Consider the following 12,581-nt stretch of genomic DNA (forward strand, 5'->3'; position numbering starts at 1 on the left):
CTGCTGCCTCGGCTCTGTTATCTTCCGTTCCCCGCCGCCCGAGTAGCGGACCTCCCCCGGACCTGCACCAGGATTTATTTGATTCTCCTGAAAGTTCACTAAAAGCCGCTGCGCTCCTCCCATGGTGTCCCCGGGAGACTCCCCGCACTCTACTCGACTTTACGGAAACTATCGGCGACCGTTTTGGGGTCTTGAAAATCATGGAAACGTGGTTTGTGAATCACGTCCTCGGTTTGTCTCTGTCGGTCCTGCTGCTGTATCTACCGGGGCCCCTCGGGGCAGGGACCCCCAATAGCAACAGCACGGAGCCGGTAACGGCGGGATTTTATTCTTCGAGCTCCGCCTCAAATGAACTCGATAACATGGAAAACAGCGCAACTTCAACTTCATACTCCAGCGAGAGTTTATCACCATCACAGAGGAACGTCTTGCTCACACGCACTGCTGCTGCTGGAAACTTTGGTAAGTAGCCTATCACTGTCAATGCGGCCTGCACCGGCAAGTGCTCTGTAGGCTACTATCCCGCGGGAGAACTTAATTAACCCTGTAAAGTTCTTATAAATGTCTACACCTCTGTCTATATAGGCTTGCGGGTGTTACACCGAAAGTTATGATGGACATCCTTTAAGGCTACAATAGAAACCCAGCAGCAAGGCTCATTTGTGAAGCAGATGCATATAGGCTATATTAACGTTTTTTGTAGGATAGCAATCATCACTTAATTACAACTTTATACATCTTATGAACATGACAAACTGAAGTGTTCCATGTTGCATCCTCGTGTGAAGTAACCTGAACATTATGAATTAAAATAAAATGGTTCTTCTTACAGAGCTCTGCCACAGGTTGCATAACATTGAATTCAAGTGATGCACATCCTTTGCGAAACAAGTGCATCGCTCTATTTGTGTCCTTCAGCATAGGGCTGCCTAATTAGTCTCATTCTTTAATTAATTATTTTCATTAAAGATGTACACATTTTATTTTGTTCCTTGATTGACTGGTCTATGCATGGTTAACAATAGTAAGAAAGGACCATCACAAGTTCCCAATGCCAAAGTTGACACATACAACTGCACTATCTTTCAAAACCCCAAAGTAGGCTAGGCTACTCAGCAGTACACCTTTGGTGCTGGTGCTTCAGTGGCTCTGGTAGGTTCTGGTATAGGAGGGTGAACCCATGATTAGGCAGATTACATGGATTTCTGGAATAAACATTTTCCCTAAAACTGACAAGCCTTGCAAATAAAGTGAACATGTTAAGTTGATCCAAAAAATGTAATATAGTAAGAACTATTATATCTATTTCACAGATGTATCACACCTATCCAGATTTGTTTGACATCTTTCCAGTTTCCTGAAACAATGTATCTTAACACATTGTTCAATATATGGACCTGTAGAGTGGATGGGATTGTGATGCTTGTGCTTTGAGTCAATACATACTGTATGTTATAGCTGAACTATCTAGTAAATGTAGTGCACTAGGGGGCTGAGGGAAACCCATCTGAACCAAGTATGCTACAGTATACAAGGCACTTTATCCATAATCCCGCTATAGGGAGAAAACATTTGTCATATGGCCTGTGCTATGTCCCTATACACCAATGTGGTATCGGCTTAACGCGTAGCAGAGTCAAAAGCTTTAATTGATATCTAATTCGAAGAGCCCAGAGGTATAGTTAATCACAGAGGTATAGTTAATCATTGTATTCCTTGAATAAGGTGCTGGAAGCCCTGCATCTGAACTAAGACCCCTGCCTGAGGGAAGAATGAGATATTCTTCTTCTGGGGGTATGGTTGAATAATTTTCAGAAATTGATTTTTAAATATCTGTAAGCAATGGCATAATGAAACAATTCTTGCCAATCACAATATCTACAAAAAAAGGTACCATAAAACATCCGATTATGGCTGGGACTTTCACCTGTCACACAGACAGCAGTAGGACCTTTTCTCTAAGTTAAAAACATAGAGTTCAACATATGAATACTTAGGTTATTATAACCTTTTAAATAGTTCCAATGCAGCCGCATATAGATACTAACATTCACTATCGGTACTGCTGTACTAATACGTATTTTACTATTCTTTACCTTATAGCCAATTTATAAAAATAAAAGAAATACAGACAAGAGTAGCTGCTACTGAAGAATGATAAAGTTAAACTGATTCCCTGAGGTTTCCTCCTGATTTCACCCAGATTCACCTTTAATGTCCTGCACTAGGTCTTTGGGTCTCAGTCATCTGGTGACCAAACCTATAGACTTATAGCTGTGCTGTGAACCTTCAAAACCACCTCAAGATTTGGTCATAGTTATATATTGAGTATAACAAAAAGCCCACAACAACAAATGACCTATTTGGTCTGTTGGCAGTCACTGCAACCATAACATTCACAACCCTGCTACGCCGCCATTACGTCATCATTAATATGCACTGCACTTGCCTAAATTAATATGGAAGCGAGCCTCAGCCGAAGCGTTTCAGTTTATAGCAGTGAAAAAAACAAACGGCTACTTTAACAGCTTGAAGAGATGAGAGATTAACAGCAAGAGAATCTGGGAGTGTCCGCCGTTCGTTTGCCAACACCACGTTCCAGTCTGAGTTTTTGTTGCCCCGGCCTGGATCCAGCAGGGAGAGAAAATGAAATAATGAGAGAGACACATGCAGAGGAAGTGAGAGAGGAAAATAGAGCCGGAGTGGGCCCAGCTCTCTCCCCGCAGACTCCCAGCGGACGGCTCTGTTCTGCCGTTGAACTCTCCCCTCCGTTGCTTTTGGACGGTGGCTGCTTTTGACGCCGCGTGGTTGGCCGTCAGGATGCCTTCCAGTGCCCACGGCCATCCTCAGAGGGCTGTTGTTCTAGTCCTAGCGCTCCTGGAAGCCGGCCAGATGACAGGCTGTCAGACAGACACAGCTACAGTGATAGGCAGAGGAGAAAAGGCTAGTTCATCATCATAAACACACACACACACACACACACACACACACACACACACACACACAGACTCAGTGCACAGATGACTTGTGGGTTCAGTCAGTGGATGCTTTATATTTCGTTTGGATGTTCAGCTGTTATGCAATTAAAGCTGAACTCGTCAATTTTTTTTTTATCTAAACGATGGATGATAGGACTATGTCTCTTGCAATGATGAACCAATATAATTCTCCCAGGGCCAGTTCCCCTCAACTCTGCGGTGGGAAGCTTAATGTGATTCATTGCAACCACTCTCATAGCATCCTTCCCAGCTGGCAGCAGTTTTCACAACAAAAAACCTCTGATAATCCATCTCTACGCTACCTTCTAGACTAGAGCATCAGCAACTAGCTATCGGAGATTAATTATGGTTCTGAAATCAATCAGGTGGCTAATACTAATGCTATGCATGTTCATGACTATACCCAACAATTTTGAGCCAGACAAAAAAAAAATCTTCACACTGAACATGAAAACACACCCAGATCCACACTGACGGTTTCTCTGCCAGTGCCTTGTGCTCGCTCAGCTTTAGGAAGGAAGTGGCTTATTCCCGGCGGAGACAGTCACGGCCATATTTAGGACCCCATGCCTTTGTTAGAGGAGACAAGCATGGCTGACAATTGTTCTCCACCCAAAATCATTGCCTCTGCAGCAGGCATCAGTACTTAATGACAGCATACACCCCCCCACCCCCCCTTTCTGGAGCTGTGTACAGGCAACAGAGAACCTGGAGAGCACAATCTAGTGGCAGCAGCTGGAAATGAGTTACAATAGGAGTAGAACAGAAAAACACTAAGATCATGAATATTGCTTATAGGGCAGTGGGCACATTGTTTTGGAGAACTGAGTCTCAGCCTCGGGCCTGAAGTTGAACATATCCCCTGCCTACTCCCCAAAATATATACCTATGTTTGGAGCTATTGGCAGCAAGGATGCATGGTGCTAAAACTAGTTAATTTTTTTTATTTTCACAGATACAGATCAGACACAAACCTTCACGGAAACAAGCAGCACACCACTAGAGGCCATAAGTCTGTCTACTGAGCCACTCTCCTCCACCTTTGTGGAAGCCACCACTGAAGCAAGCAGTCTCAGCAGCGACAGTAGCAGCAGCAGTGACTGGAAGGACCTTATTAACACCGACCAGGTTCCAGTGGCCTCCCCCGCCGTGTCCTGGGAGGCTAGTTCCTGGATGTCAACAGAGGACGGCTTACTGCCCCAGGACAGCCCGGGCACCACCCTTCGACTTGGAGACCCTTCAGCCTCCATGTCCCACACGGCCGTCCACACCGACAGCACCTACACGTCCACCACCATCAGCCGAGCTGGGGAGAGGACCCTGCTTTCTGTCACCTCCCGCTCCAGCAACACCAGCACCTCCTCTGCTTTCACGGGGGACTCCGACTCCCATCAGCCCCCCTCTACCTTGGGTGTATCTTCTAGGGCTGCAGAGACTGAGGACTACACCCGCAGCGCCCTGTCCACCAGGACTGATGGCAGGGACACAACGGACCAGCACATGACCCAATCCTTCAAGGAGAGGTTTTCAGAGACTGGGAGCCCGGCGGCTCACAGAGGAACGCAAAGTTTCAACAGACAACCTAATGCCACCCAGCACCAGCACAACTCGACATCGGAGGACACCTCTGACTCAACGCCACCTATCAGATTGACGGAGCCCAGTACTGATCAATCTGAAGTGTCGGCCTCCTCCACACCTCCCGTCACCTCACCTGCAGAGGGTCCTAAAAACGTCTCTGGGATGGACCAAGGGTCGGGCTCTAGTGTCGGCACCTTCACAGAGTCTTCCACCGGAGCCCACAGCTCAAACACTCAGAACCAGGAGGGCACTGACAGAGTTTCGTCCCAGACCAGGGAGCACACTGTGGGCTTGGGTTTGACCACAGCGCCCCCTATGGTCAGCAGTAGTACATCTGAGCTGGACCGCTCTCTGACAGACTCTCCTGCGTTGGTGACTGAGGTCTTCTTCACCTCAACACCTGTCACTGTTACAGAAAGGTATTCATTTATTTATTTAAACCTCCTACAAGGAACTTTTAAATGTTGACGAAACAGTCAAATTTGACCTCTGATGATCATAAATGACCTGTAACAGCAAACAAGTCCATCAGTGAAAACAATGCCAATTTATATAGTTTTTCATTGATGCCTTTGATCAGATCCAATCACTGTGGAACAGACAAAACGATTTATGGCAGGCAGACCAGAACATCCTGTTTCCCGAAGGATACTAAATCAAAGTTTACTCATCAAATTACCATTATTATACACACGCACACTTTATTTTTCAGTATTAAAGGTCCCATATTATGCTAAATGCACTTTTTAAATGTGTTCCAACATATCCATGCGTCCACGGTGTGCCTAGAGACTGCCAAAATATCAAAAAAAATAACAATCTCTCCTTTTCTCACTCTCCCCTTTTCTGAAACCCCCACCCCTCCCCCAAAAAACACTCCAGTCAGAATTATCCCCTTTTCTGACCTCACAAACCGTAAAGCCAGAAGCTTCCACTGTGCAGCCCACACCCCTATTTCTTATTGGTCCACGGCCCTGACAGACAGAGGGCGAGGCGTATCTGGCTTCGCTTCCGGACAGGGGGCGGGGGGAGCTCAAAGATTGTATATTTACGAGGGGACCTGCAACTCTTTTTTAAAAAATAGGCCATTGTGAGATTAGCTGAACATCAGCATAGTACAATAAATTATCTGAAAGTTTTTTTCAGCAAACAATTAAAGAAAAACGTATTAGGGACCACTAAGACCATATAATATGGTGTATAATAGAACCGAAAAGTGTATAATATGGGAGCTTTAACACCATCATTTGGATTTGCCATGAATAAAGATATAAATGCTAAATGTATAGTATCCACTTTTTGTCATTTATCTTTCCGTTTCTAAAACAATACAGAGAAAATGAGAATTTTTCAGGCATATTTCGAATGTGATTTATCGTGATTAATCCACAGCTCCCCTGTGATTAATCAGATAAAAAATTGTAATCGTTTGACAGCCCTAATAAATACATAACATCATCGCAGTGCATCCTGCGGTCTCTTTTTCACTGGCTTCCAAAACTAATGCACTGTGCCACTGGCACGTGTGAATGTATCATTATAAAGTTTATATTATGTTATTATTATTTAGAAATAAATTAAGGAAAATAAAGATCATGGTAACATTAGCTGTAATCTCAGAGTTTGGGTCCTGGGCAATTCATTGTGTATGTTAAGATAACTTTTTAAATGAAATATTTAAGTCTATTAAACTGTAAAATGACATATTAATCTTAGAACAGACAGAATGACTGACAGCTTTATAATCCATTTTTCCAATTGCATTCTGAAAGATGGTTCAAAATCTGTGTGAGACTTAATTAACCTATTATGTTTCTCTTGAACAGATCTCAGATAACAGACACTTTCAAAGCCACTGCCTCCACTACCACGACCACCATCAGCACTTCTACCAGCCCTCCTCTACCTGCAACCTCGTCCTCCAGGCTCATCAGCACTGCTAGCAGCTCCACTCCGGGTTCACTGTCTGAGGCCACCACCCTGTACACCACACCCTCCTCCTCCACCGCCACAGCCTCCACTCTGGCCCTGCAGACCTCTGAGGCACACCCAACTCGCCCCGTGTCACCCAGCAGAACCCAGGGGCCCTCGACCGGGGTGGCTAACCCAACAGACGTCATCACCCACGAGATACAAACAAGCACAGGCTCTATGGGGATCACCACAGCTCACAGCCGGCACATCACAACCACCTTTACCCAGAGAACCTCAACCAAGAGTACGGAGGCTCCGAGGACCACCGGAAAACCCACTACAGAGCTGATGCCCAAGACAACACCCTCTGACTTCAAGCCACCACCACCACCACCACCAGCAGGTCAGTGGTTTACAATCTTCCCTATAGATAAGCAAAACTGTTGTGTCATGTTTCTCTCTCTTTCTTCTTTGGTTAGCTCAGCTGTGGTGAGTGACTATTGCTGTTTGTGCTTCATCATGCTTACTTTATTTTAGTAGAAGTAAAAGTGTAACTGGTGAGTGCAATACTGGACAATTTTTTTTTCTGTGTCATCGCATGATAGACAACACCAAGCCACACATTTAGGGACATGTACATTTAGCAGATTATTGCTTTTAAAAGTGGTATCTGTGGTAGTTACAAAGCTGTGAAAAAGAAATATCATCTTTCCAGTATAATCCAATATGATTCCAAGAATGTCTAATAATGTATACAAAAATATTGTTTCTTTCATTTGGTTACATAAAGGTTTTTCAAAAAAAAATTCATGACAGCGTGAACAGCCCAGATGGCATGGAATCTCTTCTTGACAATTCTGATTTGGGCTTCTGTTTATGCAGTCCTTAATCTGTTATAGGTCTGATGTTTTTTTTTGGAATGTGATCTTAGTCTGTCACAGCTCAGGTTACGATCCAACCACTCCTGGTTCCAAGTCTGAAACCACAGCTACACTCAACTCCGTAGAGAATAGCAGCTATTGCTCCACAAAAAGCCATAATTAAAATAATTGTATCTTTCTTGTTGTTTGTATTGGCCTCTATGTTTACTGGGGTACTGTACAGCGTGCTGCCTGTGACGTATTTGTAATTATTCTTTTGGGCTTGCTGGTCAGTTCAGCTCAGGACACTTACACTGGACTCTGATGCTTACCTTTACAAATATGATGTGAACAGCCAAACAAAAGAAAATAAGATTTGAGCAATATATCCAAATTAAGCACAGAGGCTTGCAGTGTGAATGTAGCCATTGGAACCAAAACAAAATGTGACATTTATGAGGATAATAAATGGAAATCTGTCATTACCAGATGATAGCACCGTTTCTATCTGTTTTAATGATTAGATTTTTTTTTAAATGTTGTAGTAAAATGCATGCTCTTCTCTCTGAACTTCAGGAAACCCATGTGTGTCAAACCCTTGTATGAACGGAGGGATGTGTGTGAGCTATAAAGGGAATCAATACACCTGCCACTGTCAGCAGGCATGGACAGGACCAACATGCAACCAGGGTGAGCTTCTACTTTACATTTTGTGTTCCAAAGCGTAAACCTACCAATGACAAATATTGAAATTTAAAGGTGCACTATGCAGTTTCAGGGGAGGGGGATTTGTTTCCATTAGCAGATCCTGCAGTTAGTTTCAAAACTTACTTACTCTATTATGTTATTCTTGGCATTGAATAATTCTATCCATCATAAATCAAAACAAAATTACTTTGAGCCACCTGGAACCAAACGTAAGACTAGAATATGTTTGTAAACAAAACTGTGAGCCCTACTGCTGTGAACAACATCAGTGAAACAGTAACTTATTATTTTTTTTCCTGTGACGAAAGATTTATTCAGTTATGAGAATATACCTTAGAAAATGTTCGCTTCTCTGACACACCCAAAGTTACATAGTGCACCTTTAAATATAGTTTTGTCTCTATGTTCAGGTTAATAGATTAAGTGAATTGATTCTTAATTCTAACACCTGCATGTACTTGTGTGTCCAGATATGGATGAGTGTGAGAGGGACCCCTGCCCCGTCGGGTCCAGGTGTGTGAACACGCGAGGTTCCTTCAGCTGTGAATGTCCGCTTGGCTTCGACCTGGAGGACGGACGCACTTGCACCAGAGGTAAAAACCCCTTATGATACATAACCATAGAACATTTATTCAATAGCAGATTCTTAAGATATACAAGCATAAAGTCTTTATATAAATTCTCTTGTCCCAGTTGTTTTCTCGAAAAGCCTTCCTTTGAGTCACTGGCAGCATTATGTCCCCCCTCCCCTCAATAGCAAAGGCGTTTCTGGGAACCTTCAGTGTGAACAGGCTGCCACATGACCCTTTTGTCTTCAAGAGCGCCACCATGCATGAGATCCAGAGAGAGATCATTCAGCTGGTGAGTGGCAGTCCACATCACTGTGCCGTCTATGAAATCTCCTTTTAGTTTGTATTACATCTGATGCGACACTGTCTCTTCCTGTGTTCACCTCAGCTCAATGCTTCGCTGTCAGTCCTCCGAGGTTACAGCCGCTCTACGCTCAGTAAGAAGTAAGTTAACTTGCCATCACTAAACCAATTAATCATTTCCCTGTTATTTGTTGTTGAAAATACTGTATATTTATATATTTTCTACTCTCATGATACAGCACATTTTGAGTATATAGAGTATATCTAGCATGTAAAAAAACACACACTACAACGTCAATTGTTTTTAATTAAAATCTTTTTTTACAGAAAACTTAAATGTGAAAAGGGCTGGATTTTTTTTTTGCCATACGCTTTAGGCTGATGGACATTTTGTCAGCGTCAACCTCTCTATTGACCTCTGACCTCTTTCCCTCACAGAGGAGAGGACGGGGCTCACATCTTAGCTGTCAACATGTTTTCCATTTCCTCCGATGTGACGCACACCGAGGTCTACAACAGCATTCAGATGACTCTCACCAACTGCAGCTCCTCGTTGGCCCACTGCCGCATGGTCCTGCACCACCAGCTCACTTATCATGGTAGATACATAACAGCAAGGGATCAGAATGAACGTCAGCATGTCTATTTCTCTCATAATAATCTAATTTAATATAGTTTTTAACCTACTTTCAGACTAACACAAATAGCTGTGATTCTGTTTACAGCCACTAGAGGTCCCAATTTAGCCATAAATGCTTTCCTCATGAAAGGTGCAGCGTTGACGTGTGACAATATAACACAGTTTCATCATTACATAACTCAACAACTTCATCATCAAGCCTCTATATTCCATTAAAACACTACAATAAGATCACCATGAACGCACATGCAGTAGGGATTTTACTGTTGTGAACCTGAGTTTAGTTAAAAGTCCTCTTCCCTACTGAGATTAAAACCTGATAGCAAATTGAGGGAAACAAAACAAATGTTTTGTCATTTCCTTGACATCTTGATTTAATCATATTGTCCAAGTCATGACCCAGAGTCCTGTGTTTTTATACTCATGACTAACTGTGTCCGCGCTGTGTTCCAGTGGAAAGTCTGTGCGTTGCCCAGAAGACTCAGTGTGATTCAGAGCGCTCCACCTGCACAGACAGCAGCGGCACAGCCAACTGCCAGTGTCTTCAAGGATACTACAAACACAACCCTGAGGACCTGTCCTGCTTAGGTACGTGTGTGGTTTTGTTTCGCAAAGGGTGCTGCTGGCTCAGACAACTGTCCAATGACTGAATACAGCAGCCACTGATTACCTGATTGAAATGTTTACACATTAAAAATAATAGGTGTTACAGAAGACCTTCACCAAAAGCAGATTTTCTTCTATATTTAACGGCAAATGTCTTACAATTTCTGAACAAAATCTCTAATTTCAGAATGTGGGGACGGCTACAAGCTGGAAAATAACACCTGTGTTCCGTAAGTGCAACAAAATTATATATGTTTTTTCCTCCTTGCTTACAGTATTAACCCAGCTACACTGAAAGGTTTTAGACGACATTCTAAATTCACATCCGCTCTCTACTGTATTTTTCAGGTGCATGTTTGGATTTGGAGGATTCAACTGCGGAAATTGTAAGTGGCCATGAAAAAGACCTGAACACTCACACAATGACACATTCAGTAGACATATGCTGCTAAATGTGCTACTTGTGATTCTGATGCTGTTTTGACATTGCAGTTTACAAGCTGATCGCAGTGGTGGTGTCGCCTGCAGGGGGCGCTCTGCTCCTTATCCTCGTCATCGCTCTCATTGTCACCTGCTGCAAGTAAGGCTGCTGCTATTGTTGGTATCAGTGCAGTAATCCTTAAAAAAATAAAAATAAACTTTGACTACAAAAAAATGTATTTGTCTGTTGGCAGAACATTTAAAGAGCAAGTATCAGTTCACCAACACAATGTCCTCACTATTTTTTTTTAAATTTAATTTTATGTTTGATCTCTAAGGAGGGACAAGAATGACATCAACAAGATCATCTTCAAGAGCGGAGACTTGCAGATGTCCCCGTACGCAGACTTCCCCAAAAGCAACCGCATATCCACGGAGTGGGGCAGGGAGACCATAGAGATGCAGGAGAACGGCAGCACCAAGAACCTGCTGCAGATGACTGACATTTACTACTCTGTAAGGAGACATGCACTCCTCCATTTGTCCTTCATTGTTCACGCTAAGGCCGTGTTCTATGTGTAACATGTCTATGTAAGGCAGGTGGAAGAATGCTAATTGAAATACATCTTGATAAATACATTTTCTCTCTCTTCCAATGTCCTTTCCTTTAGCCTGCACTGCGGAACTCAGACCTGGAGAGGAACGGCCTGTACCCGTTCACAGGCCTGCCGGGCTCTCGCCACTCATGCATCTACCCGGCCCAGTGGAACCCTTCCTTCATCAGTGATGATTCACGAAGAAGAGACTACTTCTAAGTGAACAAACATGCCTTACCGTCTCTTCTGCTGACAACTGTGATGTGTTAATGACGCTTTTTCCGTCACAGTGAAGATGCTAATGTGTGAGCCGCACTGTTTCGGAGAGCCCATTTGACCATCTTCATTCAGGGCTGCACATTATTTATGTAAATGTGTGTGCGTCTGTGTTTGTGTGTGTGTGTGTGTGTGTGTGTGTGTGCCTGCTTGCCTGCATATTATGGATGTGGCCATTTTTGCAAGTAAAATATTTTCTGACAGTGTTTCTTGTGCGACCATATCTGTGTTTTTGCATGTTTTTGCTTCAGCTCACACATTACATGCATTAAAGACTTTGCTAATGTTTTTTCGTGCCTCTCCGCACAGCACCGGATCCTCGTTTACCCCATTGTGTGACGAGAAACAAATTGCGGACGCCAGAAACGAGCTCGAGGTAGTCCATCCATGACATCATGTGTGATCTGGAGCAAAACAAGGCTAGAACATGCAAAAAAACACATTAATATGTTCCTTTTAAGTGCTGAAATATGAATGTGCGTGCCACTGCTGTGATTATTGAAAATAACCAGTTTCTTTATAGATAATAGTTTGAAAATAAGGTATTGATGGAACAAGACAATAGCAAACCACTGTAGGAAGCACAAAGTTCAGTTCTATGCCAATAGAAACTGAGGAATGACTCTGAAGTCTGATGCCAACGTTTATTTATTCCCTGTATGTCCGAGTTCTTGACTTGTAGCATAATGGACTCATGCATCTCATGCAAACACTCTGGCATATGTAAGAGGGATAAACCTATGGCTTTAAGTGTGTGTGTGTGAGTGTGAGAGAGGTGTGTGTGTATATGTTTTGAGGAGTAACTATCTGTCTAACCAGAAGGACCTTAACTGCCAATGATTGTTTGAATGTAAAGATGTATCATAATTAGTTTGCTTTATCTGACATGGAGTATTATTTTTATGTGACTCTTTTCTTTCTTTGTGTTAATATGATCTGTTGATTCTGGCGTTTTAGTCAGACGTGCTTATTTAAATAAAAACTTTGCACAACAGTGTTACCTATCCCTGGAAGTTTTTTTATTCTTCTTCAAATTGAGACACAATTTGTTTTATTTGACAGTTTGAGCCTGAATCTAAGTCTGTTATTACAGAATTAGATTTGAATAT

At 42.9% G+C, this 12,581-nt stretch overlaps 1 protein-coding gene across 1 annotated transcript; it reads left to right on the plus strand.

Annotated features, from left to right (window-relative positions):
- The first annotated feature begins 61 nt into the window (after positions 1 to 61).
- heg1 (heart development protein with EGF-like domains 1) lies at positions 62 to 12,448 on the plus strand. The gene is made up of 14 exons (XM_080037641.1): positions 62 to 462; positions 3,955 to 4,999; positions 6,407 to 6,897; positions 7,931 to 8,044; positions 8,533 to 8,655; positions 8,820 to 8,923; positions 9,020 to 9,075; positions 9,373 to 9,533; positions 10,028 to 10,162; positions 10,368 to 10,410; positions 10,529 to 10,566; positions 10,673 to 10,760; positions 10,939 to 11,116; positions 11,272 to 12,448. Exons 1-14 carry the CDS (start codon positions 201 to 203, stop codon positions 11,413 to 11,415), a joined length of 2,982 nt encoding a protein of 993 aa, XP_079893767.1. The 5' UTR covers positions 62 to 200; the 3' UTR covers positions 11,416 to 12,448.
- Positions 12,449 to 12,581: the final 133 nt, after the last annotated feature.

The sequence above is a fragment of the Ammodytes marinus genome (genome assembly GCF_949987685.1).
Source record: "Ammodytes marinus genome assembly, chromosome: 12".
NCBI lineage: Eukaryota > Metazoa > Chordata > Actinopteri > Uranoscopiformes > Ammodytidae > Ammodytes > Ammodytes marinus.

What these genes read in the sequence shown, in the direction of transcription:
- heg1 (XM_080037641.1), top strand. Translation starts at nt 201, where the DNA reads ATGGAAACGTGGTTTGTGAATCACGTCCTCGGTTTGTCTCTGTCGGTC. An exon ending in CCTGTCACTGTTACAGAAAG is followed by an intron (nt 5,000 to 6,406) that starts GTATTCATTTAT and finishes TCTCTTGAACAG; the next exon opens with ATCTCAGATAACAGACACTT. An exon ending in AGGACCAACATGCAACCAGG is followed by an intron (nt 8,045 to 8,532) that starts GTGAGCTTCTAC and finishes TTGTGTGTCCAG; the next exon opens with ATATGGATGAGTGTGAGAGG.